Below are 27,867 nucleotides of genomic sequence, written 5' to 3'. Positions count from 1 at the left end.
CCTGACCAGGGGTGTCAGTTCTTTGATGGTCATGATGTCATTACTTGAGCATTCAAGTTGCAAACTGGGATTTCACTACTCCTTCATTCCTGGGGAGAGGATTTCTGTCCTTTCTGCTGCACGTGCAGATGCATAAAATCCCTCATGTGTGGCTAAAGCTCTGTTTTCCATCTGCAGTTGTCCCCGAGCCTGTCAGGATTTGGAAACCAACCTGGGGTCACACAAATTCATCTTTTGGTTCTGTGTATAGTCACTTGCAGAGAGGTTAAGAAAGGGCTCAATATCTGGGCAGCATTGAGCTCTTCTAACTGGGAAACCACAGTTGATGGGGAGAGAAGAATTCTCAGCCTCTGAACATTCAGACTATTTACAGTGGGAAATAAGAAGTAAAGCTTGTGTTGGCTCTGTGTGTGTGTATTCATGTGGGCGATATGAATCTTCTGAATTTGATCTTATCTCTTTTCCTCTTGGAAAAGAGCAGTAAAACAAGGTAATTTAAAACTACCTGAACACATCCTTCCACCTTACTGCTGGGCCCTGAAGTCGTAACCTCCTGACCCTGGAGGTTATGGGTCTAGTGCTTTTTATCCACCCTGATTTCCCAGTATCTGCCCACTTCCTCCTGACATTGGAGCCTTGTTATATAAGGAAATTGGAAACACCGACCAGCTTGTCCAGCAATCTCCTCTGGAGATAAGGGCACTGGTGCAAGAGGGCTGGTTTTAAATAGAAATGTGCACCCAGGGTATGGGGGGAGCTGAATTGGCTTTGCAGTGCCAGTTAGGAATGTATTTACTGAAGAAATGGCTCTATATTTTTATACAGATACAGTCATTTAACTTTTTTTAAAGTGAAAAACATACATTGAGACTTCTACAGCTTAAAAGAATGCACATAAAAATCAGAATATAAAAATCAGTATACTTTGGAGAGGTTCTAATTCCATAAAGGATTGGCAGGAGGATTAATAGAAATAATTATAAGCTGTTTGATTTCTTTTGTGGTTGCTTTCTCTATTTTTTCTCTTAACTCTTGTCTTTCTGAAGTGGGGTTTTGAAGATGAGGTGTCAGGGGTGATGTCCCAGCTGGGTGGTTGAGCTGAGCTCAGGTACAAGGCAATGAGTTCCATGGAAGAATTCAGCCTTGGAGGAGAAAAGTGAACAGGGTTCTATCAAATCCAAGCAGGGTCATTTCTTCTGGAGATTTCTACTGGACTTCTGTCTTGACAGAGTTAACTTTCTCAAGTGCACACTCATTTCATTTTGTGAAACAGAGCTCAATAGTTTGAGTGTGGAGTCTGAACAGGACAAGAAGCTTAAAGCAGTAGATGGTGATGGTGTATCAAGTTAAAAACAGAGGCATGCATTGTGTTGAAACCCAAAACTGGTCATTAAGAATTCTGCATTGAAGGCTCTCTGTTTACAAAATAATAATTCAGGTAGACTACAAAAATGAAAGTATATGAAGCTTAATACATGCAGGAGTTAACACTGACTGAGGGTGGCAGTTTTACTGCTGGAAACCCTCACAAATAGCAATGGTTGAACTAAGTGTGACAAAACTATTGTAAATTTGTTTCTTTGCACTGTTCAATAGAAGCAGAAAGCAAAGTGAGAGAAAATTTAAAGTATTTCAAGTATATTACAGGAAATGACTGGTAGGAAGTGTCCAGGACTGGTAACGTCCATGGGATGTGCTTGAATTATTTCAAGTCCAGAATCCAGGTCAAATCAACTTCTCTTCCAGGGCGTTACAAAACCTAAGCAAGTCTGATTCCTGTTTCCTAAGCAAGTTTCTCCCTGTAACAAACGTGGTGCTTGGAGCAGGGAGAGCAGGGAAATGTTCCTTGAGGCCGAGCCAAGGGAAATGTGGAGCCGGGCTGAGAACGCGGCTTCCACAGCCACAATCTGCAGCTTCTCCACAAGGAACAGCCACCACCTGGAACAACAGGGCTCCATGGGAATGTCTGAGCTGCACCAGTTCCTTCTGAAGAGTATTTCAGGACAGTTTTAGCCTCGTTGGTAACAAATAAACAAATCCTGGTTCCTGGGAGATGGGGCGGGTTGGGATAGTCCCTAAATATCCTGGAGGCAGGAGAGGCGCAAGAATATCCCAAATGCAGAAGTGGAAGGAAGGGCTGTGTGCTAAACAAGAGTGGCAAAATGGTATCAGGCAGCAAGAGTTTTCCTTTGACATTGTAGTAGTTAAATAGTGCATTTATTGTCAATTAATATCTCTGGTTCTTGGAGCACAATTCTGAAGCACATAAGATGGATTAAGGGAGGTAAAATTTAACTTATGTACTGGCAGCTTTAAACATATTGTTGATTTAATCTCATTGAACTGCTCAACTGATCCATAGTACTGACCAAAACCTGACCAGGAAGGACCAAAGAGGCAGAAAAGACTGAAAAATAAACTATACAGTAGCAGACGTGCCCAAAGCTTTGTGGAATGAGTAAATAAGAAGATTTCATAAAACGAAACAGTAATTCCTTTCCAGAAGATTAACCAAATGGAAATGTTCAACATACAGGACTGGTTAATTAATAGTCAGGTCCATCAGTTCCCTGTAGGATTTTCCATTTAAGAAAGAGTCTCTCTTCTTCAAACAGATCCAGGTGAAATGCTTGAAGTTGCACTAGTGTGACTTAATTATTTTAAGTCACTCTCAGGTTTGTGTAGTACTAACCTAACCTCTGGCCCCAGTGTTCTCCTTTTCCTTGCCTTTAGGATAAATTTCCTCTTCCTCCTGTTGCACTGATTGCAGAGTTCTTGTTAAATATGATCAAAATCATATAGAAAGTCCTGTTTCTATAAATGTAGTGTCAGAAGAGTTAGTGCTTTGCCATGTGCATACACATAATGTTGGCCTCAGTTTTTTATTATTTGCTGTTAACTTGATCCTTACAAGTCCCCTATAAATGTAACTTCACTCCTTAATTATTCTGTAGCACTTCCCTGGATGAAATTTATACTGTGAATATTTTTCCTTAGTAGTCATCTTTGGGTTTGAAGCAGCATAACCAGTGAAAATAATAACGTGAATGTAGCTTAAAGTCGTTTCCTTCCTTCCTTCCTTTTCCTTCACACTTCCAATGCACACCTGCACTGGAGCCCCCTGGCAAAGGGGGGTTTCTGTGGTGGCCCAGTGGACCTTGCTGGTGGCCCAGTGGTGGCTGCAGGACTAGAAGTGCCTTTAAGGGCAGTGTGAGTTTCATTGGCAAAGTTTAAATCTTTAGCTGCTTACCAACGCCCCAAAACACACCAAAAAAAAAAAATTCTTGAGGGTTTGGTTGGGTTGGTGATAAGGAAAACCACTTTAACCACACTGTGTTTGTCCAAAAGATGTAGAATTTGGATTCAGGAGTCATTTTAACTGAAACTTCTCCTTTATGAAAAAAGCAGCAGAATGAAACCAAAAGAAAGGATTTATGGTACAAAGCAGAAAAGGTAAAAGAAAAAGCTGCCCCCCTCAAATGGAATATTTTTTTCTCCCTACTTTTTCTTCCAGTAGGAAGCAGGAAAACATTTAACTTTGTTATTGAACTTCACTGGCTTCGTGGGGCAGCCTGTGGTTTAACAGGTGCTGAGCAAATAATTTCTTATTTAATCTCTCCCCCACCCACTGTGCTTATTCCAACTGCAGTGTCCCTTTTCTGCCACCTAAAGGAAGGAGCAGGGCCCCTTGGGTTCTTCTCAAAAAGCAAAAACTCTTTTCATCACTGCAGACCAGCTTTTGCTCCCCAGTTCCTGACAGTGTGGTGAGGAGAGGCGCAGGGCACTCAAAAACCTCATCATAAACTGTCATTTAAACCCCAGCATTTTAACACAGATGTCATATATAAGAAATTTTGAAGGATTTTTTTTTTTTTTTTTTTTTTATCATGGTTGTGCAGCATATAGGCCACAGTCCAGCAGAGCACTTAGGTCCATGCTTAACTTCAAACATGAGAGAGCTGAAGTCAAGTATGTGCTTAAGTGTTTCCTTTGCATTTGCTGCCAGCACCAGGACGGGGGGTTTGGGTCCTACGGTAGCAGGTGAGTCATTCCATAAATCTCTCCATATTATGAAGTGATTGCCTGACAACTTTTCAACTCCAAATAACCATTCCTGGCTCTTCTGGCATCAGATGAATTAAACTCTCGCTGTTCAAATGTGGGTTTGTAGTGTCTGTGTTTAAAAATGTGTAATTTCACCTTCTGGCTGTGCCAGTTCTCGGATTTTTGGGGTTGTTTCTGTGTGTGAATTTAAAGCAAGAACTCCAAGCTCCATCCCTGAGATAAAAGGTCAGGCAGTATCAATCTGTGGGGGAATCCAACTGCAGAGAACTTCTTGATGATTTCGCAGCTCGTGCTCTGTTTGGTGAAACAGAACCGGGTACTGAAATGATCGATGTATGAGTGTGTCATCCTGGCAGAGCTCCTCAGTTTGAAACCCTGTAGGTTTCCCTTGCTTTCCAAGAGTTTGATTTGATTTTTAAATGAAGGTGGGGATGTGCAGAAGCCTAAATGAGAGAGGAGCCGTGTGCATCCCCACCCTTTCCCAGCTGGGGTTTTGGCAAAGTGTCATTCCCGCTGTTAAACACGGTGACCTTGCTGCCTATGATTTACTAACTGTTTTACAAACATTTCCTCACTCTGTGAGGTTTGATATGTTCTCCATCCTCAACAGCTCAACAGGGCCACTCAACCACCGAGCCAAACCTGCCTTTGTTTACAGCTTTTCCGGAAATTTTCGCAGAGGGAAAAAACTTTCTCCTTTTCCAATGTTTTATTTTTAAGTCAACACTTTCTATGGTTTATTTGTGCAAAGCAACATTTGGGTACAAGGTATTGCACCGTGTCCAAGTGGGAATTGCTGCCTTTCTAAAAATAAATTGGGGGTCATGTGAACCAGTGCAGAAAAATCTGAAGATACCAAATATTACAGGACCTTTACATTTGGTGGTTCTTTTTTCCATAATATTCTGGGCCTGGATTTTTCTGAACTTTTTTTCCCACATTAGTTTCTATAATAGAGCATAATGTAAAATGATGAAACACAGGAAGGAATCTTCTTTTAAACAAAATTATCAGTGTTAAAAATAACAGTCCTATTTTCCCTCAGTGTGCATTTTTTTCTTATAAGGGCTTTATTTAGTAGCCTTGCTATTAGATATAGCCGAAGAGCCCAGTAATATTTAAGTGACATTTTATTTCATTAAAAGCTTAATCTTCCTAAATGCTAATTTGCCTCATGTGCCTTGAAGTCCCACAGATTGGATTTCATGTTTTGGGCAGGGAACTTGAAACTCAGGGCGCTTTGGAGAAGGAAATCAGGCAGCTGTGCCTGGTCTGTGCATTGAAACTTAGCGCAAATTAAAATTAGAATGGGATGGGAATGTTTTTATTAAATGTTTTCACAGTGGAGATATGTTTCATGGAAATGGCCTTGTTTTGATGATGGTTTCTCAGGGTCAGGGTGGAATTTCTAGGGAAAAAAGGGGACAAGAATAACCTGAGCTGCCTGGGGAAGGGCATGCGGGGCTCCTCGTGCCCAGGTAGCTGGGTGATCCCAGGAGTGGGAATTTCTCTCTGTTCTCTCTTTTCCTTTTAAAACATACATTTATTTAACATATTTATCATCTCTATTGAAAATGCTGCTAGTTTCAGCAGCAGGACAGACATCCTGGCCTACTGAAAGTCCCTTTCAGTGTTCTTCATTCTGAAATATCATTTCTCTCTGGTGTTTCAGAGTAAGGAAATAAAAAGAGATCTTTCATGGAGTATTTTGTTGTTAATTGGCAATTGAGGATACAAAAGGTGAGGAAGTTTGGGGAAGGTCGTGTCCTCTATTAGGTGTACAGGTCGCTCAGGACTGGGTATTAGATTTAAATCTAGTTCCAAGTGAGAACTTAGTTTTATTTTCAGTCCTGATCAGTTTGTTCTTTAACCTCTATCCCACTGAACATGTTATTTTCAGACCTATCTGAATAATAAATGTTCTCTTTGCATTTTACAGATTGGTAAAGTACAATTTAAATGACCTGGAGAGGTGTTGACATTGAACCCCTGCACAACAGGAATGGATATTGTTAAAATACCTCCTTGATCTGGTTGTGTTTCTGTCCCATGGCTATATTGCATATATTGCATTTTTAATCCTGTGAAATACAAGTGAATTAGAATTCTAAATCTTCCTTTTAAATGCATTAGATTATTAATGCTGTTAAAGGAAATACCCACAAATGGAATTATTTCTGGAGGGTTTGTTTGCTTGTTTTAATCACTCAGAATCACTCAGGCATTCGAAGGGAATTTCTGTGCCAGGGTAAAATGAGAGAAAGAACCTTCACCAGAGGAAAACAACCTTTAGATATTGAGGAAAAATACTTCAAAAACACTTTGTGTCTAGAAATTGTAATTATTAATTTAATGTCTGTTATTTAATGCCAGTGTTATGATGAAAGCTAGAAGGAAATGGGTTTGAATACTGAAGTAAATGATTATTTACATCATGCAAATTAAGTAAATTCAAGTAAGGGAACATTTACTTCAGTTTCCAGACATATGTGGGATGGAAAAAAAAATGAAAGAAGGGAAACAAAAGTCACTTTGAGTGTGTCACAGCCCCACAGAGGCTGCAGCAGTGCCAGTCCCTGGCTGTCAGAGCAGGGCACTCCTGCATTCCCACTCTGCAGAAACCTATTTCCTGTTTCAGCTTGGTGTGAAAAATCGAAGAATAAGTGAGTGTTAGGCAGCACATGCTTCAGCAGAAGGGAGTGGAAGTGTCAGTGCTGAGTGTTGGGTTTGTGTGCCTGAGGATCAGGAAGGGCAGCCCCGTGTTCACCCCGTGATCCCAACGTTGCGTGTGACTGCAGGGGCATCGCGGGCAGCGCCGGCCCAGCAACAAGGCTTCACTCAAATTCTTGAGGGTATTTGATAAACTGCTGCTTTTCTTGCTTTGTGCCTCTCCTCCAAGCAGCAAGCATCACTGAATTTTAATCTTGCATTGCCGTTTTCCTTCTTTTTTGCAGTTGTTGTGATTAGAACAATGAATATTTACTGATGGATTCACTGATGTGAACCCTCTCAGGATTTGTTGGGTTTTTGTCTCTCTCTGAACGTGCTTTTAAAATATTCCTGTGCAGTTTGGAGGCTGTGTGACCTCATACCAGGAGAAGCAGAGTAGAGAAACCAGCACCATCCTGTTGGATGTGCCTTGGCTATATTTGGATTTAAATCTGTAGCTCTGGTCATGTCCATCACTCTAGTAGCGAAGGGAACAACCCAAGCCACGTGTTTAGCAAAATAAATAATTGATTAATGACTTCTTTCAAAGTAGGTGTCCACAAATCAAATAAGCAGGTACAAGTCCTGACTACAGGTGTGTTTCAGAAGAAATTTGGGATGGATCCTGATGGGAGAGAGGTGCAGGAAAGAGAAAGGGAAAATTACCCAGTTGCTTGTCCCTTGCTGCTGAGAACACTGCAGCCAGCTCACTGCTGCTCTCCACATGCTTGTGGTTCCAGGGGATGATACAAGTAGTGTGGAGTGGTTTTGTTGCTATGGGAAAAGTGCTAAAAAAGGCTGGATCTCTTGTAGAGCTCCGATCCTTTGGGTATTTAATGTACAGTTTCTGCTAAGGACACTCAGAATTATACCTCTGATTCTCAATTGCTTAAATGTTGAAACATATGGTCTTGTGTGCTGTTCACTAGGAAACAACTGGCTGCTTCCAAGCTGCCAAATTCACATAAACTCGGGCTGTAGGAAGGGGGAATCTGCAGCAGCTCAGAGGAACTTTAAAAGAGACAGGTTTTTACTGAGAAGCCAACCTGACGTATAGAAAAATGCTAATTAAACTTAGTGCCATATATCGGTAACAGATAATTAAATGTTAATAGCTGAGAAGTTTTTCAATTAAAAATGAACTGTTTGTGTCCTCTTGATTTCTTCAGGGGGCCAGGGCCGTGTTGCTGTCGTTTGTGGTGTTCCCTGCTACAGTAATCATTTTAATAAAATGCAATTATCTGCATAATTAATTTCTTTGACTGCTCTGCTGTGTCCTTCTCTTGCAGAGGCCAGAATGTCAAAGATCAAGTAGACTGGAGAAAATAAAAAATTCACATTGTGAAAGGATATAAAAAATACTTGGAATTTCAATGCATTGGCTTCTATTTATCTCAAATGTCAAGGGCAGTGTAAAATGTATTTTTAAAATGTGTTTTTGTATGGTTTGAGCCCATTCTTGGCGTAGTTGCGAATCTAGAGGGGCCATTGTTCTTTGAGAGAGTTTGAGGGGGTTTCTTTGTACAAAGTGACAAAAAGAAGACTTGGAGTACTGGGCTGCCATTGTTCCTGTGCGGCGCTGTAAAATTTGATTTGAAATTAGGACCTCGGGGCAAGCTCTTCAATAGGCAGTTTTTATTTTCTGCCAGCATTTTAATCACTCTTGGGTTTAAAGTGGATGACCAACATAATGCCTCTATGTTTAATAGAACAGTTCATATCTTGAAGGCCAGTTAACTGAATTCAGGGATCTGTCATCTGCCCAACATTAGTCTTTTCTGTTTCCTGTCTATTTATGAAGATAGCTCTGCACTCCAGCCAGCTCTCAAAGAAGAGCAACTCTTTCTTTCTCTCTCTTTCCTTTTTTTTTTTTTTTCCCTTTCTTTTTTTTTTTCCCCTCTGAATTTCTTCAGAGTACTGACATCTCTTTTAGTGATCCCTTAAGGGAGCCGCGTGGGTGCTGCAGCATCAGGCCCCGTTCATGTCACCAGATGGGGAAGGAAGGGAGGGACACATGGAAGGGTCAGATTTCCCAGAGAAACAGGGTGATGGGAAGGGAAAAGTGATATCTAAACCTCGTGCACCTTGTTGGGATTCACGTTCAGGAATGTGTGAGTAGAGAAAGGAGGAAAACTGGGGAGGAAATACAGGTTTTAAAGAGCTGATGTCTGGGTTGTGCTTAGGAGAACAAGAGACTGCAGAGTGTTTTGGTCAGGTTCCAAGGGTGGTTTGATGTGTTTGGGTTACTTGAACACTCTGGGTGGGCTCATCCTGGCAATCCATGTCCATGTTTGCTGGGGAGGTACTGGGCTTGTGGCCTGGATGTTGGCTGCACATGGCGGAGCTCGGAACGCTGGATGTGCCGTGGGCAGGTGACCCTGGTGTGCCCACAGTGAGGTCCTTGTGCAAATGAGGACTAAGCCAGGGATGTAGTTGAGGTTTAAAGCCCTTTAGTAAATAGGAAATAGCAAACAGGAGGTTTTACTGGTTTAGAAGGAGCTGCTCTGGGAGTTGTTGTTCCTCCAGCACTGCTCAGCCTGATTTCCTTGTACCCACCAGTGTCCTGCCCCTCCTGTCCTTGGTGGGCATCACACAGGAGTTTGATGGGGTTGTCAAGGTGGTTGTAGGCAGAGGTGACATTTCAGAAAGCAGCAGTACAGTGCCAACTGCACTTTCCTAACAAAGACATGAGGATTGGAACAGAGGTTCCCTCAAAAATTTGGTTTGAGATTGCTGTACGAGTGCTAATTGTGACAGTGTGATTGGGGAAAGGACTCCAACCACGAGGCTGTTTCACACTGACCACTAACTGGTCATTAACTGGTGATGGTTTCTGATTGAACTAAAACTGGGCAAAGCTGACACCAGTAGCCCAAAGTAGAAGGGAAAAGGTTTCGTATCCCATTACTAATCATGATCTGTTACACATGACAATTAATTCCTAGTAAGCTGAAATTCGGGGTTAGTTTGCCAGAAATGAAACAACTTCAGACACAGATTCGGATATTTCAGTCATAATCATCTGATGCCTTTGTTGTCTTTATTTGTCCGAAATCAACAGAATCCAGCTTGTTTTCCACGCTGTTCCTTGTGCAGATGCAGGAGCAGAGTGGCTCACCAGGGCTGGGGATCTGTGAGAGGTTAACATATTCAGCAGCATCAAGCAGAGCTTTTCATTCACGTTCAAATGGAGCTGTGTGGGTGGCTCCACAATGTGGGAAACGCTTTTCATTGAAGAATCTGAATATTTTGTAAGGAAGTGAATAGTTGCAAATAATCTTTTTTGTAACACTGAAATAAAGAACAAATGAGCTATTCTCAGAACATACTGAAGCGTTACTGTCTTCAGTGATTTAACAGAGCTATACAGAAAAAAATATTCCAAACTTGACAGATTCATATCCTAATCTTTTGCTCCTTCATCAGGAGACTCCATGGTTTGTGTAGCTGATACTGGTTAAAGCAGGAGGAGTTAAAAGGATACATTTGCTCCAGCACTGCATTTTGGGAAATACAACTCAATTTCATAAATTGTAAATGTCAGATAGAACTCCAGTAGTCAACATGGGGCCCGTGGGCTGGGTACATCCCCAAAACACCCAGCAGCTCATGTGTGCCAGAATTTTGGCTCTTGCCAGGCCACTGAGGAGACTTTGGGGCTTCATGTAAATATGTCAGAGCACTGGCACAGCTGCCCGGGGCAGTGGGGGAATCCCCGTCCCAGCAGGGATTTAAAGGATGTGTGGATGTGGCACTTGGGGACGTGGGTTCCTGGTGGCTTTGGCAGTAGAAGGGTTGGACCTGATGATCTTAGAGGGCTTTTCCAACCTCAGTGATTCCCTGCTAGAATGTAACAGTGAAATTCTGCTCTCATTATTTTCCTGAGTTGAAGTTTTTCCCTGACTTGCCTATCCCTGAGCGCAGGGTTTGAAGGACAGGGCCAGACTTCCAGAATCCCCAAATCACAATCCACAGCCCTGCTCTCCTGCATTCCCACCCCTGATCTCCAGCAGTGATGCTGCAGGGGTGAGGTGGGACTTTCCCTGCATTCTGCACACGTAAAGCACCGCAGGAATCCAGGACAGCTACAGCCCCATGTGCTCTGTGTTCCCATCTAATAAAACTTCCAGCAAGTCTGGGGGATCTCCAAGGCAAGGCTGAGTAGGTCAGCATCAGCCTTCACTAAACGTGATTAACTTTATCCATCTCCTGGTGTATTTCTGTGCAATCCACTCCAGTGCTTGATTTAATTTTCCTTTTATGTAAACTCCAAGATTTAGCTTCATTAGAATGATTGCAGGGATTCCCTGCTCACGGCCGGCTGCTTTCCTGATCCCTCGGGAATTTCCTACCAACCCCTCCAGTCTGGTGATGTGGGGGCAAAACTGCCAGGGCATGGAAGAGCCGTCATGGAAAGGTTGTTTGGAGAAGAAACCTAGTTGGAATCCTGCTTGGGGAAATGAGCAGCAGGTTAGATCTGGTGGGGAGGAGAGGAGCAAGCCCTGGGACCCCGGTCAGGATCTCTGCTGGGATCCAGACTGGGGGAGGTTTGTGCCTGTTTTCTGAGCATCCTGTGAATTAGGTGATCAGTAGATACTCTTTTTCTTTCTTTTTTTTTTTTTTTTTTTTTAACAATTAAAGATTGGTTTTGAAATAATTTTTAACAGATTTTATAAAAACAGTAGTGCCCTCATTCTGAATTACCCACTTTGCCTCTCCCCAGAAATGTATCATGTGCTACACGAGCCTTTAGCTGTTTTTACCTTTCTAACAAGTCCTCAAAACCCAGCCACGATTGTTCTCAAGCTTTAGGAGGTTAATATTGTATAGACGATTTTAACCACCATTTTAAATTTGTTTTCCCACCAAAAAAAAAAAGGACTTCTGGCTTTTTCCACAATATTAGATCTATCATATCAGAGTCCTTTATTGAATATTTTATTGACCGTCTGCTTGCCCTATGCTAACCTGCCTGACATCCAAAGTTTCTCCCTCTCTGGAGAGGCCATGTCAGTTCCCATTAAGCAGCTGAGCATGAATTTTCCCTTCGTATTTCCTGTGGATAAACTCCATCCCAGCAGGAGGAACCTGGGCCCTGGTGCATCCCAGGGACAGCCGGGGCCAGCATCAGCTCGGGGTGGATTTAAGGTGGCCTTGGCAGGGGTGGGCTCCACACACGAGGATCTTCCCTTTGGGGCTTGCATCAGCATTTTGTATAATTTTGCTTTACACAAATGTAAAGGTATTGAAGAGGAAAATTTCTTCCCCTGGCAAGTTAATTACTTGACTTCTCATAGAAGCAGAGCTTGAAGGAAAAGGGAAGAGGAAAGTGCATCTTCTGCTTAAATTAGGCAGCCTGTCCAGGGATGGGGGTTTGATGTACTGAGCTGTTGCAGCTTTAATTGTCTCGGTTAATTTTCCAGATTTTTTTGTTATTAATATTTAATTTTACTTTCTGTACTGTTTCTTTTTTAAATTGTATAGTATTTAAAATCTACATTTTCTTTCTTCCTAGAAAACCAGAAGAAGGTGGCGTGTCCCTGTAGGGTTTTATGGCCATATATGCTCTGGCTGGGCATCTTTGAGAGCTCTGTACTGAGCCTGCTGCCCTCTCAATCATGTGCCCATGGTTTTTTGCTGTGCTATGTGACATTTACTAAATAGTTTTAATATGAAATAGGTATAAATCTTTCATAATTCCTTCGCTGACATGGTTGAAATAATGGACAATGTCATTATGTGCCTTCCTTCGTATGCAAGGATTGTTTGACAGACATTGTGGCGTCTCTGAGCAAAGCATCCAGGGCAAGGGAAAAGGGAATTTTCCTCCAAGCCATAAAATATTTTAGGCCACCTTTCATGGTGCATTACTTAATTTTTTTTTTAAACAGAATCTCAAAATATTTAGAACATTTGTTTTCTTTCAAGGAATAAGAATTGCACAAGAACTTGCAACTCTACCTGAGCTTTACTATTCTTGAAAAGCTCTCAGAAAAAAAAATCAAATTTGGAAGAACAGATTGTTAGATTGTGTATCTTAAGTGTGTTTTCATTGTGGTGGAGTTGGAGGGGTGAACAAAGTTGGTTCAAATTATATCTCTGTGACTGCACTGTGTTGGCAGCTACATGTCTCTAACTCAAAATGCAATAAGAAAGGGAGGAAATTTAATTTTTTTATTGTGGTTATGGAGGTCTGTGGAGAAGGGGATCTATGGGTGCAGTTCTTGGGACATGTAAGGGTTAGGCAGCTTTGGGGTTTTAGTGCCTTTCTTTTCCAAACTTGGTGTCAGATGTTGTAACTTAATTTATTTTCCCATTAGCTTTTGCTAATGATACTAAAACTTCTTTTAAAAGCTTTCCTAATTAATGATCTTCTTGCTCCCAAACAAAAACTATATTGTCTTTGAGAAGTGCCTGAGTATTTTAAAAACAACGGGCTGTTGGTAGGTTTTATTGCCTCATGAATTTAGGGTCAACACACCTATTATTTGCCAGAGTTAATTTGTGCTGGGTTATTGACTGTCGGGTTGTTGGGGATATCTGACTCTTGTAAAAGTTACACTCATCTCAAGTGGTTGTAATTTTATTCTTCGTGCTCTGGTGCCACAATATTTAGCTAATAAAAGAAGGGGAACAGTTGTACAAAGGCAGGTATTTAACTTCAGGCTCGTGAGAGCGAGGGAATGAGGCTGTCATTACTTTTTGTATTCCTTTTCTCTAATGCTGAATGGGTTTAACTTTCCTTTAGATAAGGAGAGGGGGAGAGACAACTTTGTTAAAATCATAAGGCGTAAAAAAGTACAAGGTACTGCTAGCATTTGTAAGTTTTTAATCAGACTTTTCAGGTGGCTCTTGCTGAGCTCAGGGTTTGTCCAAGAGGAAGTTTGGCCACTTGCAGGGGGCTGAGTGGCACTAAAATAACCAACTTCCCCCCCTAAAAGATGGAGAGCTTAGTTTGATGTGTAACTTTGTGTGTCAAGGTGAAAATATCCCCCTTGGACTCTCCAAACTGAAAGCATAACAGATAGTAAAGCTGGCAATTGGTTTAAAAATCCCCTAAGAAGCCATCCCTTCTGCATTTGCAATTCAGAATTAAATTGGGGAATTGTTCCTTCTGGTTTTCCAAGTGTCTGCTTCCATCCCAAATCTGAGCCATATGTCCTTGTGGGGTAAAAACCAGAGTTTTCTATAAACCAGCCTTCAAACACACAGTGCCAAGCCCAAAGTCTCTAGCTGTGCCTTGCTCTCTGAACTCCAGTCGATAAAAAGTTCCTCAGCAGAATCCAAATTAGCACCAGGAAGTCATGACCTGTAATGTGGGAGTTGGAAAATATCCATTTATTCTGCAGAGTGCACTGGGAAATCACGTGTTCCTGTGTAGGAACTTCAGGAGAGTGGTGAGCTTGATCCTGTTATCCCAGTGTTTTCCCAGTCCCCTTTTTTTTTTTAATGCCCAAATATGTTATTATTCCTTTGCTTCATTCTGGACTTACAGCAACAATTCAAAAGTATTCCTCAACATGCTGGATCTGTGCAGATCCAGGGTGCCCCTGACAGGAGTTTGCTCTGAGACCCCCAGCACAGTCCCTTCCTATTAAGAAGTGGAGGGATATTCTGACCCCTAAACCCAGCACTGCTGAGCAGGTGGCAGTCTAATTCTTTGCTTGATTTGCAGCAACCTCTGGCTTTTGGCTCTCTGCAGTGGGTATTTATTGCATAAAAAGGGGAAAGCATCTGAGACTGGTTGAAGTCAAGTCTAAGGGTTTCCCTGCCTGCCACAGCCATCCTGAGGAAGCACCTAAGGAGTTAAAGCATCTCTGCTTACCCTGCATTCAGCTGAGGTGCACACGATCTCCATCATGGTTGCTTTATAAATAACCACCCCGATCCTTCCTGAATTGTTTTTGCCAGTTTATAGTGGGTGTATAGCTTTTAAAACTGGAAAACCAAAAGCTGGCTGTGTTCATTTTCTCACGAAATTGTAGCCAGAGCAGTGAATTCATAGCTAAGCTCTTACTCAGTGGCTACTGTATTTATAAATAACTTCACCTTGGCCCTGTTTCTCCAGGCATTACTCACTGCGAGTAGCACTTACTCACGAGCAGAGTAGCAGAGAAGTAGATGATTCTGCTGTCATTACTCACAGTTTTAGTACCCTGGCACATCAGGAGGTCTATTTTCAAGCAAGATGTCGCTTTCCTCTAGAAGTGGCAAGTTTTCCTACCTGGTAAGAATATACTTGCAAAAATTATCCCAAGGAATTAGTACTGAAGATCAATCAAAAATCAAAGCAGAGGAAAGTAGGGAGAAACTGTAGCCTGGGATATTTGGAAGGGTGTATGCATAAAAGTGGTGCTGTGGTTTTTCCTTGGGCACTGTCAGGAATGTGGAGCTGAGAAGCAGCTTGGGAACACTGATGGGAGAGGCATCACCTCATCCCTCTTGCCTTCCCCTCACCATCACTCTGCTTTGCTGTCAAAGTGTAAATTAACTTAAAGGTTCAAAGCTTTTGGGAAAGATTCCAGAGGTCATCTTTTCTGGGTGGTTTATTGGCTGGCCTGTGTTTACCCACATCTCTAGTGTTTACCAGCTGAGGGAGTTTATGAAATTTTGATGCAGGAATTAGGTTGTTGCTCATCTTGTACCTTCTTGCTCATATTATTGACAGTACCACTGAACTGCTTGAGGCAGATAGTATCTCGGTGATCACTGTGCTATTTCAGCTCTCCACTGCTGACAACATCAGAAGTGTTTTAACAGGGTTTTAATGGGCAGCCTCTGTAGCTCCTTGGAGGGTTGCAAATAGCTGCCGTGAAAAAGCTTTTCTGCCGCTCTGAGCTGACGTGCCCTCCTTTCCTTCCCTTTCCTTCCCTTCCCTTCCCTTCCCCATCCAGCTGCTGCCCATCTCTGTGGCTGCAGCACTGTTGACAAGTCCTCCTGATTTGGGCCAGGCACCGTGCAAGTCCCTGCATCTTTCAGGGGAGCTGTGAAGAGGAGCAACACGGCTGTGAAACCGCTGGGAAGAGCAGGGAACCCAAACTGCGTCCACAAATCCCCTCCTCTGCAGCTCCTCCAAACACGATCAGACATTTACACCAGTGCACAACATGGAGCTTTCCCCTGCTGTTTTGCTGCTCACAACATGCTTTCCATGATACCCCAGAGCAAGACTTAACGGTTTTGAAGCAAACAACCTTTATTTTTCAGCAGAAAACAGAATAGGATGGAATAAATCCCCCCTTTCTCAAGACAAAGCATTGATTTGATGGCAGCAGTTTCTAGCTGAGTGGTTGCCTTGCTCTGCTTGTTACCAGAAATGAGGCTTGGAGAACAGCTTTCTTTGGACTATGGAAAAGCTTTCTCCTCCCTATTTTGCTTAATATAACTATAATGTGCCCTTTATCACACTTCAACTTGAGTAATCCCGGTTTGGAAATAGTGCAGAAATACCCATGGGAAAAAGCACGAGAAACGTACATTATAAAAAACACACAGGCCAAGCTCAAAAGATCCACTGACATGTAAATTTAATTAAAAAATTATAGGTTTTCAATGAGGGCTTGTGTCTTCAATTTACCAGTTTCCGTGACTTCTTCAGCAAAAGTGTTTCTTTTTTGCATTCTTGGTGGAAAACACGCTGAGGGCTATTACAGTCTCCAAGAAAAGTCTCTATTCTATGTCACAGGGAAAAAATAAAATTACCCAAAATATGTACACTTGAAATAAGTTAGACAAATATCCACTTTCCTGTTTCTGTTTTATTTCTATCCTCTAACAAAAGTTAAACTTTCCAGTAACCAGCAGTGCATGAAAAAGCATGTCCTAACTATGTGAATAAGTTTCCTTTTGATTGCATGTGCAAATTTTAGGGTATTTTGGTTCTTTCCATGAAAGTTGTGTGAGATTGAATAAAACAGTGGTGAGTGGGTGAGCAGAAGAAGAGCTGATGGCCAAAGGTAGAGGCTCATGATATAAAATATCACTATTCAAAGAGGATTCTGTCTTAAATAAGGGAATCCCAAAGTGTTATTATTGAAAATTATTAATTTCTTCACCAACTGCATGTTTAAGGGAAGAAATCCCAGCAAGGGAACCCCACCTTCCTTGGTGTGATGTCCCAGGACCAAGGGGTGTCTAAAAATCAAGAGATTCTCCTCAGTGTCCTCAGTCTCAAATCCTGAGGGAAAGTAAAATGTGAATCTCTAGTGTGCTAAAACTTAAAAGCAAAATCCAAAGGTCTTTGGAACTCAGCAGGATTAAATGCTTTTCTTAACTCTATTCTTCCATCCACTCTTCTTTCAGCAAAGCCCTGTGCAGGCTGAACCTCTCAAATATCAGGGTATATAAAAGCTACTTCTGCTTAATACCCATTATTTCAGTTTTTAATGCACTGAAGGCAGTGGCTTTTGTGGTGCTTTCTTAAGTCCAAAGCAGCTGCTCAAAGGACCAAATCTTTAGGTTAAGAGAGAGGGAAAAACCCTTTTCTCTGGAATTTCAGCCCCCCAGTAACTAAATGGAGGAGCTGTTCAGAGCAGAGCTCTGACTTTCACACTTTCTGCCTCCAAGCTTGTGGGTTCTGCTGCAAGTTGCAGCGCTGAGAACCACTGTGGGTTTGTTTCTCTAACTTAATAAATAAAAACAATTCATCAGTAGCTGATGCCTTTCAGAGTGGTTTTTCCCTGAGTCAGCTTACTGGGGAAGAGGTTCATTATAAATTACAATTAACAAAACAAAAAGAAATAGGCAGAATAAAGCTGCTGATGTGGTGGGCTTCTCGTTCAGAGTTTATTTGAGGAAACTTGTAGCCAAAATGCTGCATTCTTGTTTATAGACATTGTTCCATGTCTAAAATTTTAAAAAAGAGTTTAAATGAGCAAGAGCAGAAGGGACTAAGGGAAGGAAAAGGAGCTGGTGCTGCTTTAGACTTATTTTTATGCAGATTGTTTGTCACCTGTGCTGGTTCAGTGGCTGCTTTGAAGTTAGTCTGGCATTAGTGTTGTGCCTTAGGCAAGGTTGTTTGCTGCCTCTCTGTCCGTGTTACTTCACTTGCTTTTATGTTCACTTCTATCTCATAGATTTGCTCTGCCAATCTGGATATAATTGTATGAAACTTGGCTTTTCCTTTTATCCTGCAACTTTTGCTCACACCAGCCATCCTTTACTCTGCAGAAAGACACTTGGTGAATAAAAGGCATTGGATTGGCCTGGTCATTCCTGAATTTCCCATAAACAAAAATGGAATGCTTTTAATCTTGTTTCTTAACACATTCTAAGCATGATCAAACCCAATTAGAAGTCAGAGGGTCAGAGACACATCAATTCAAAAGGGGGAGTCAGATGTAATTATGCCTCTTATGGTTGGACTCCATGATCCTGGAGGTCCTTTCCAACCTGGATGATCCCGTGGCTCATCTGGATGCGTGAAGTGATTCCAGTAGGTTTGTGAGGATCTGCCTATCCAATAGGTTTGGGCTGTGCAGGGTCAATGCAGAGATTTAAGGGATGAATTCCTCACTGCAGCTGTTTCTTGAACATCATGGAACAAAAACCAGCCTGCAATTGCACAGGTTATGTCACTACTTGAATCCTCCCTGTCTCCTTCCCTTTATTCCCAAATATGTTTTTATCCCACATTTCTGGGGACAGGCAAGGTGCTGCATAGCCAAAGAGCGCTTCCTTACTTCAAGGCTGAAGAGTTTCCTTAAAAACAGACCCTGTGTGTAACTCTAGGTTCAATCACACAAAATAATTGCTAAAATTTCCTCACGTTGCATGTGCTTCTTCAGCACGTGCAGCAAATGTAAACTGCAGGGCCTTAATTTAAAAAAAAAAAGGCAAACAAAATGTCTCTTGTGCTTCCCTGAGGTTCCCAGGTCCAGGGCACAGCACCCATCACCCCGGGTGCCCAGGCCAAGGCCACAGTGACAGACTGAGACTCTGGGTCATGGTCTGTAACATCCATTTGTATTTATGGCCTGATTCTGGATGGTATTAAATGTATAAAATATGTATGTTTAAGTGATGTATTTGAATCTCCCAGTCACTCCACTGTTAATGTGCTTTTAAGTGTTTTCATGATGTGCTTAGGTAGGAACAAATTGAGCTTGTAGGGAAGTTTAGGGAAGATAAAATTTAGGATGCCTCAAGCTTCTTCAGATGGATTTAGCAGCAGGAGGGGGCAGGGCTGGAGTGGGGCTTTCCTTATGAGTTATTTTGTCTCCAGCGTGGGCCAGTCAGGTATAAAATAGAGATGTCAGTGAGCAGCAGATCAGTGCTGGCTTTGGCAGAGCTGAGGGTGTCCCTGCTTGTGGCTCTGGCCATCCCAAACCTCTGCCATGGCTCTGTGTTCTCCAGTGCCAGAGATGAGGCGACTCATCCTGCAAATATTTCCAGTCACATGCTGCAGAGCGTTTTAGGCAAATTTTGTTTAAGCAGCTGTCGGATGAGAACTATCAAAGCTCGGTTTTGTTCCTGGAGCTCTCAGAATATTCCTCATGGGTTCCTGGGGCTGAAAGCAGTCATGTGTGGCAAAGCCACACTGCCAGGCTCTTGTGCTCTGGAATTTAGAGGGAAATGAGGATCCTCTCCCTCTCATTTACTTCCAGTGCTGCCGCTTCCTTTATTTCCGTGCGCTGAGGTCTTGCAGTCACGGAACTGGGCAGCTCCTTTCTAAAATGCAATATTTACCCTCTGCCACTTCTGAGCCCGCATCCTCAGTGACAGAATTGATTGGTGCTGCTGCACTTTTAATGTTCCCTTTTATGTTCATGTTTGTTCCAACAGAGTGGCCACTAGCACAGACGACTTGAACTTGTATCACCCGCAAACTGACAACGCTGGAGCCACCAGTTTGTCATTATCCCTCCTAGTGTATCTGATTTAATTTTGCAACACTGGATTAATTCTTAAAATTGCAGTGCTTTTTGCTCGTTAATGGTCAGTAAATGATTCGGGGTGGGGAGGGGGTTGGTGGGGGAATGGAATTCATCAGTTTTGTAGTCATTTTAATTCTTCTCGTTTTAAGTTGTTCTATAAATATGTCTTTATGGATGTAGTTTTACTAGCTTAAAAACATCTAATTGAAAACAGTTGCTTAAATCTCTTTGGATCAAGGAGGCAGTAATAAGCAAAGAGAGTATCTTATCCCTGCAATCCAGAAACGCTTAGTGACTGGTATACTCAGTGCATGTGTAATCAGCTTCTTGTTTCATCTAAAAACCTTAGCTCTTTTGGTGTGATTTAGTCCTTCCCCAGCAGCATGGTTTTCCTTGTCTGTAAGATTATCAATGAGTGAAACAAAATATATAAACCAAAACTGGCCTAACAGGCAGAAGTGTTGTGAGAACTCTCTCGTTCATTTGTGCCCTCTCGTCGTGGGGCTGGTGCGTTGTAGCACATCCAGGCCTTGACCTGAGCCTCGTCAATTAACATTTCGTTGTACATTATGTAATGTTATTCTTATGACTTAACATTTGCATCAGGCAGGACTGATCTCTGCTGGTTTGTAAGGCCTCCCAGCAGATGAAGCCGTGGCTCTTAGAGGAGATCAGCCTGGGCATTTACCTACTGACGCTGCTTGGGAGTCCCAAACCACTGAGCTCCCAGGGATAAGAGCTCGGATATACCTCTGCTTCCTGAATTCCGTGGGATTGGGTTTGGCAAAGGGGGGTTGTTGCTGTGATTTGGGTTTGGGGCCTTGTCTACTGTTTGTTTAATGTCAGAAATGTGAATCCTTTCTGGCTGATGAGATGTAATGACTGCAGATCCCCGTGCACGGTGGGGGGATACTTGGATTATGTGAATGCTCTAAATTATGATGTTAATACATTTAAACAAAAATTACTGATGACCACTCTGGCTGCTGGCCTGTTTTTTGAAGGCTCCTACCTGCGTCCCTCTGCTTTGAAATGTGGTCCCATTTTCTGAAGGGATCCTCAGAAAGTGCCCCACCGAACCTCGGAAGTCTGTAAATGATCCGTGGCTCATTTCCAAGCGGGGAAGCCACGGAAAGAAAGCCAGTCTGTGCTGGGGGAGAGGGAAGGAGAAACCACAAGTTTTTCTTCGTGCAAGTGGGAAGTAAAACAGGTTAAGTTACGTGAGCTCTAGTGATCATTTTTAACATCTGTGTTCATTCATCTGGGTTGGACTGTCCACGTGGTCCACTGTAATGTCTCACTAGGAGTCGTAATTAATGGAAGTGGTAATTCCATAAATTGCAAGCCCACATTTATTAAGATTTCATGCATCTTATTCCTTAAACAGGCAAACTGTGCCATGGACTTTACTCAGAAAGTTGTGTCGTTTTCCTTTTTTATTTATTTTCTTTTGAAATGTCAAATAATTTCACACAAATTCATCAATCTGAAGGATTCAAGAGCTGTGGCGGCACCACAGGACTAAGGAGCGCACACTTGGCAGCATCTGATTCTTTGTCCAGGGTTAAAACTCAGAGTTCAACCCCTGAAAATTCTTTTTCCAAGTCTTTGTGATAAGCCAGCAGCACTTCACACAAGGCCTTTGTTGGAAATCACCCGTGGTTTGAGGCTTTAAGAAATGCCTAAGTGTGTTCTGCCCATCTAAAAGCCATCCATTACAAAAAATAATCAGACATCCTTTTTTTTTCTTGTACATTTGTGTCATTCTGCGAATCAGACGCATTTTGTGTGCTAAGGGCAATGTGCTTTGCTTTTGGAATTCCTGAGTTTCACTAAAACCCTGGGGCATAGTTTGTTCAGGAGACCTGAGGTGACCTGTAAATGGGAGCTGCTGTGTCCCTTTGCTGCTTAGCAAGATCATTTTAAAGAGAAAGTGAAATGCAGTGTCCAGATATAATGTGATAACATCATAATCCAAAGAGAAAAGCAGTATTTTTATGGTAGGTGACCTCTTGAAAGCACATTCCTCTAAGATGGGCAGCTTCCTCATTTGGAAATGACAAATCTCAGATGGAAAATAAAAAAATTGGTGACTTTCCTGTACCCAAAGAAACTCCTTACGCTGGCAGGACTGGGGCTGAAGAGTTCCTGTGGAGGTTTGGATTCTGTGTTGCTGCTTTGGATGCTGAGCTCTCTGCAGGCAGGGAAGGGGTAGGAGAAAGGAATATCTGGTTTGGTTAGGATAATGTGCTGTCCTGTTTGGGAACCAGCCTTGCCATTCTTCTGGACTTAAAGCCTTCATTTTCCCCCGAAATCCCAGTGACTGACTGTCTATAAACACAGTGATAGTCTGAAAAATAATGAGGAGGGACCTGCTCCCTGTGCTCATTTCCCATGGAAAGCAGGAAACGTTGTGTTTGAGCTTCTGAGCTGCTGTCTGCAGTTTAATTCACCTTAAAATTAATTAAGAATCTTTATTGCTGTTGTCTTGAAGTTGGATTAGTTTCTAAACTCTAAACATTTGAGCTTCCCTCAAGGGAAGGGTGAATCTCTGTCTCCCTGTGGATGGGGTGTGGTGAGGACCCCCTGCATCCCAAAGCCGTGTCCATCCAGGGCAGCACGTCCCGTTCTGAGGTGCAAGATGAAGTTCTTGTACCAGTTGGGAATTTGGTGGAATTTGCTTCCATCTGACAGCGTTTCCAGACGGAAAGGAGCAACTGCTTGTTCCTGTATGGGGCCATTTCCATTCACTTCCACTGGCTTTGGGGTTGGGGAGGGGGATTGGCCACTCTGTTTTCATAGTGTGAAACCAGATGTTATTTCACTGCACTATCTGGAAGCTTTTCCTCATCCCCCAGCCTTGCCATAGGTGCTTGTCTTTTGAACCAAGGCAAATTCCACTGGAAGTGTTAGAAAGTTCAGTTCCATTTCCAGGTTTTTTTAATGATTCCTCCCTTTTCTTGCACGGTGGGTTGGGAACGTGTTAAAGCCGGTGGTAAAGTAATTTATGAAGGGCAGCTGGAGTTCAAAAGGTTCAAATATACAAGTTCAGTTCCAGCATCGTTTGGATCTTCACACCTCAGTGTCCCAACAGAGAAACTGGATACTGAGTTTTTACAGGTTTTACTGTAAAAACTGAGCCCTCCAGAACTTTTAGTAACTAATGGATTTTGCAGGAGTGATTTGACTACCCTGGATGTCCATTAGCTGGTTTGCTTTGATGTCTTTGCTGGAAACCTAAATGGCTTTTACTTGCACTTTTTTTTTACCAGTTCTATGTTTGCAGGAGATGTCTTTTGTATCACAGTAGCCAGTAGGAAAAAAGTGATGTGCTCAAGAATCGTAGGAGCATTTAATCTCAGAATATCCTAACTAGAATTTAAACTGTGTGTTGTCAAGAAAGTTTCCATCTGTAGCTCACCAATCCCAAACTGACTACATGCAGTTTTAATCTTCTGATTCTTGAATTCATTCTTTCCTGTGTGGCTTTGGTGGTGTTAAAATTTAATCCTCAGCAGCTACATTGTATTGAATCTGTATTTCTCTGCTTTCCCTGCTTGTCCTACTTTGTTACTGGCAATGGGGTTTGAAATATCCTGAAAAATCTGTGTTTTCTAATATGGGGATGATTGATAAAATACCTTTCTACCCCATGAGTAGTTTAAGAAAGCTTGCTCTTGTATTTATGGAGCTGCCAGGTACTTGGCATCATTAATTCCATATAATATACTGTTCCTATTAAAGGTGCACACCTTTGATGGGCAAGTCTTAAAAATATCTTGCTGATTTAAAAGACTTTTTCATCATTATGTTCGTCATGTGCTACTTACACTGAGTTTGTCTATTTCCCATCACCAGTGAGAATTAACTTTGTACAATAATATTAAGAGCAAACTTACTCTGTGTTGCAAAATAATACGGAATAATTAAAAAAAAAACAAACTAAAAAATCTGTGGATATTCAGGTAAATGTGACAATTCTGGAAATTTTACATGTGTTAAGACTGGCTGGCACAAGAGCAGAGGAATAATCAAACCACTTCAATTTGGAGGAGGGGGCCTGGGATAGGCTGGGGGTGTTTCTCCCTGTCAGACAAGTACTTAGGAGGAAGGAGGTGTTGGAGCTGGTGTGGTTCCCCACACAAGGGTTTTATTTTGTGGTGGAAAATCTAATCTTTCCGAGACCATTTCTCTTGGGTCTAAGTCTGAAGTCTGCTTTATATTGGGAGATTGGCATGAAATCCACAGCACTTAAGAGGATAAAGGCCTTTGTCTCCAAAATGTACATTTTTTTTGGAACTGTAAAGGCAGTGGAACAAGAAATGGTTTTAAGTATATAATGCTAAGATTCAACCTTGTAATCCTTTCTCAAGTAAAAATATGTTGTAGATCAATTTTATCGATTCCTATATTTTTTCCAGTGTGAACATTCCCTTCAAAAAAAAGGGAGCCTTCCACATTTAATTAATGATTGAAGAACTAAAAGAGTTAATTACAACTCATAAGGACCTACTGTCACTAATCAGAGTGGAATCTTCTGGTTCCTCTGTAGGCACCATTTGATATTGGGGAGAAGCATGGAAGACTTTAAAAATAAATTGAATAAAATACCATTTCTCTTATTGCCTTTTTTATTTGCATGGTCACTTTAAAGGGCCCCAAAGCCTGTTTGTACATGAGGACACTGGCCAGCTCCTCAGCTTCAGTAAATTAAATAATATTTTGAGAACTGTTGTGCTGTAAATAACCTGCAATGTTTGGAGCTTTCTCTGCTTCCTTGAAATATTCCAGGAATATAAGACAAGAAATCCTGGGAAGAAAACAGGGCAGAGTGAGGAAGGGAAGAGCTGAGAGAGGAAAAGGTGGGGGCAGATGGCTCTCTCTGGATGTGTCTGTTCAGCTTTCAGTCTGCAGGCAGAAGGGACAGAAGAGACAAAGTCAAGAGACGGAGAAGGAGTTTGAAAGGAATAAAAGAAAAGACTTAGTCAGTAAATACATTAGAAATCATATCAGAGAAATAGATGAAAACAAGAGTAGAGCCCTGACTAATGCCAGTTCTTCTGGCACCACTGACTTAAATCAGTTTACACGAGCTCAGGATCGGGGCAGACTGCCTCAGATTAATTTTTTTAATCTGAACTTGCTTGTTTAGTATACTTAAATGCTGTGTTTTCAACTTCACAGATTAATATGCAACAACAGTAGAATTGCCACAGGTGCTCACACAGAGAGAAAAGTGTTAAAATAGGTCAGATGTCTGATGAGCTTTGATGTCAAACTGAAAGAGAGTGGGGTTGGATGGGATATTGGGGAGGAATTCTGGCAGAGGTTTCCCAGAGCAGCTGTGGCTGCCCCTGGATCCCTGGAAGTGTCCAAGGCCAGGCTGGACAGAGCTTGGAGCACCCTGGGCTAGTGGAAGGTGTCCCTGCCCATGGCAGGGGGTGGAACTGGATGAGCTTTAAGGTCCTTCCAACCCAAACTGCTCTGGGATTCTGTGTTTCTATCTGTTTTTCCAAAAAGCCACACTCATGGATTCTGAAGAAGAACCACAGCCTGTGACATTTTACAAGTGAGTTTTACTTCCCAAAATCCCTCACACACACACAAGTATTTGTTCTGTTTGCACTCAGCTCTGGGGAAGGCAGCACCAGCTTCGTGCTGGCCCTTGTGCTTTGTGCAGCTCAGGTCCTTGACCAACAAATAGAATTAAGAATTTTCTTTTCATAAATGCCTCATTTTGACAGGTGGTTTGTTGGCCACTGTTTTGCTTCCATGCAGATGTCAGATTTAGAGCAAAGCATGGGCAGTGTGGGATGCATTTTTGGTCAGTGAGCAGCAAAGGGCTTTGGCCATCCCTCCTCCAGCACTTTTAAGGCACCTCCTGGAGTCAGGCTGGAGTGCTTTTAAAGTGAGCCAGCATCACTTGGATGTGGGTGAGGTGCAGCAATTTGGGAATTGCTCCCAGCTGGTGGAGAAATGATTTCCAAGCAAGCTGGGTGGCTCTTTAACCACTCTTCGCAGTAGAAATAAGCTAAAATATATAAAAATGGTTGCTCTGACAAATAATCTAACGAGCCACTCAATTTGCTTTATGTATTGACTGTAGTTGCTTGACAGTTATTATTATTTTCTAATGATATTAAGTTATAAATTATTAACAAGTGTTTAATTTCAGTCCAAACAGACCCAACAAAAGGGATTTGTGCAGTTATGAATTGCAGCAAAATACAAAATTGTTGAGCTTTTAGTAAACGCAAACTTGGAGACCCTGGTTATTTCTCCCTCTTTCAACAGCCAGTCATGAAACTTTCTTGCCCTTTTCACCTTTAAACTTCATTTGAACTTGGAAAGAAGACTTGTGAATTGTGGAGGGGGGGGAGGAAAAAAAAAAAAGGGAAGAAAAGAAAAAGGGTGGGGGCTGGGGGGAGAGAAGCTCTGATTCTGTGTTACCGTAACAGTAATTCTGGCAAAATAATCCTCCTCTTGTGCATGAGTGTCTGCTACTGCTGCAGGGTAATCAGCTCACATGACATGCCTGGAGGCTAATGCTGGCCTGGGCTTTCTTTCTTTCTGTCTTTCTTTCCTTTTTTTTTTTTTTTTTAAGTCCATATTTAAACAAAGGCTGATTATCCAAACAAGAATTTGGACTGCATCAGCTGGACCAGTTAAATTATAGTTAGTAAAACTTGGCACCTTCCGAGCTTGGAATGTTACAATTACAGCTGGATCCTCGTTTGGTAGGAGCCATACAAAGTAATAAAAGTGGAGATTTTTATCTTTATAGGACATAGCTTAACTCTTTGAACGCAGAAGACTAAGTGCCAAATATTACAGTTAGTGCTCAGACACACAATTCCGGGCCAGGAAATGGGATAAACAGTTGTATCCACGCTCGTGTATCCATGCCAGCACTCGGGTGGATGCTGTGGCACTTGGAGGGGATGTTCATTATCCTCCAGGATTCCTCTGAGATAAGGAGCAAGAATACCAGCAGCAATTTGTTGTTGAACTCCCTTGTCTTCCTGTTGTCTTTCTGACAGCATTGCTGTGGTTTTATTTGGATTTCTCTTCTTTTTGTGTTTCCTGTTGCTGTGAAAAAGGTTTGTGTTCCGTGTAGGATCTGGGTGATCCCTGGAATTGCTGTGATTTTCATTCTTCTGGAAAACTGTCTTCAGTACTGGCTTGAAATCCTGGTGGAGCTGCTCCAGGGTGGGCAGGAGGCAGGGGGTGTGAGGCAGAAGTTGGGTTTCATTTTAACAAACTGCTGTTGACCATTCCTGACTTGTTTTCCCTCCTCTCCTACGGAGAGGGCTTGGCTTTGATTAGTCACTTGCAAAGTCGAACTTTGGCTTTCTGGTTGTGTAATAAATAGCTCTGGTTGCCAGTCAGAAAATGAAAGTTCTTCTCCTAAAATTAAACCAAGAGCCCTTATCATTAGCCTAGAACAAATCAATGCCTTTGCATTAATTCCCATGGAGTGGGGCCAGTTGACAGCTTTCCCTGACGCAGCTCTGTGCATTGGTTTCTTTTTTAAGAAATTGTTTGTTGTTTGCATTTTCTGAAAACCTTAGTGAGGAATAAGGATTGAAATTCAAGCAATCAAGACTGTCCAGAGTGTTTGCAAGAGCCCACCTGCTAGATAATGTTTACCAGGCTGTACCTGGAGTTTTATCTTTGGTCTTCTTCGTACAGAATAAAAGTTCCCATTCATTAAAGCGTGGAAAAGTTCATTTCCTTTCTCATGGCAGTTCTTCCCTGTCCCAGTGTACTTCTGTCAGTGACAAATAATATGGATAACATGTGATTGCTGCAGCCACAATGCTGTGGGAGCTGGGAGAACAGGGAGCAGGGTCTGTCTGAATGGAAGGACGTGGCTGTTCTTGCCTTGAAAACGGAGAAGTTAAAGATTTTTCATCAAGATAAACATGCAGATCCATAAGGTGCAGCTTGGTCTGGGAGGAATGGTATCAACTGGAAGTAAGAAAGACCTAAGGAAAAATTGCAAGTTAATGTTTACTCTTGAATTACTGTTTTAATGGAGTGGCTTTACAACGTGACCTTCCCAGTGGTGGCTGCTCCAGAAAGGGAGATTTGTGTGCCGTGGGCTCCTGGGAAGGAGCAGGAGCTGTTGGCTTTGGATCCAACACTCAGCATTTTGCATGGCCATGGCTCAAGGAAGAACTTGTCCTTCTGGAACCAGGACATTGGGCAACTTTGA

General features: G+C 42.2%; 1 protein-coding gene across 7 annotated transcripts in view; it reads left to right on the top strand.

Moving 5' to 3' along the window:
- BCAS3 (BCAS3 microtubule associated cell migration factor) overlaps positions 1-27,867 on the top strand; it is a 300,156-nt gene that overhangs the window by 181,616 nt on the left and 90,673 nt on the right. The window contains exon 24 of one of the 7 annotated variants that reach the window (XM_082294447.1): positions 19,558-19,691. The exons of the other annotated variants lie outside the window; for them this stretch is intronic. Coding sequence (XP_082150573.1) covers positions 19,558-19,583 — 26 coding nt within the window. The 3' untranslated portion in view covers positions 19,584-19,691. Of the gene's footprint in view, positions 1-19,557; positions 19,692-27,867 lie in introns of those variants that run through there. 7 annotated transcript variants of the gene reach the window in all.

Source organism: Coloeus monedula (genome assembly GCF_965178545.1).
Source record: "Coloeus monedula genome assembly, chromosome: 20".
NCBI classification, from domain to species: Eukaryota; Metazoa; Chordata; class Aves; order Passeriformes; family Corvidae; genus Coloeus; species Coloeus monedula.
Note: the sequence above shows the minus strand (reverse complement) of the source record. Positions and strands in the feature narration are given on the sequence as shown.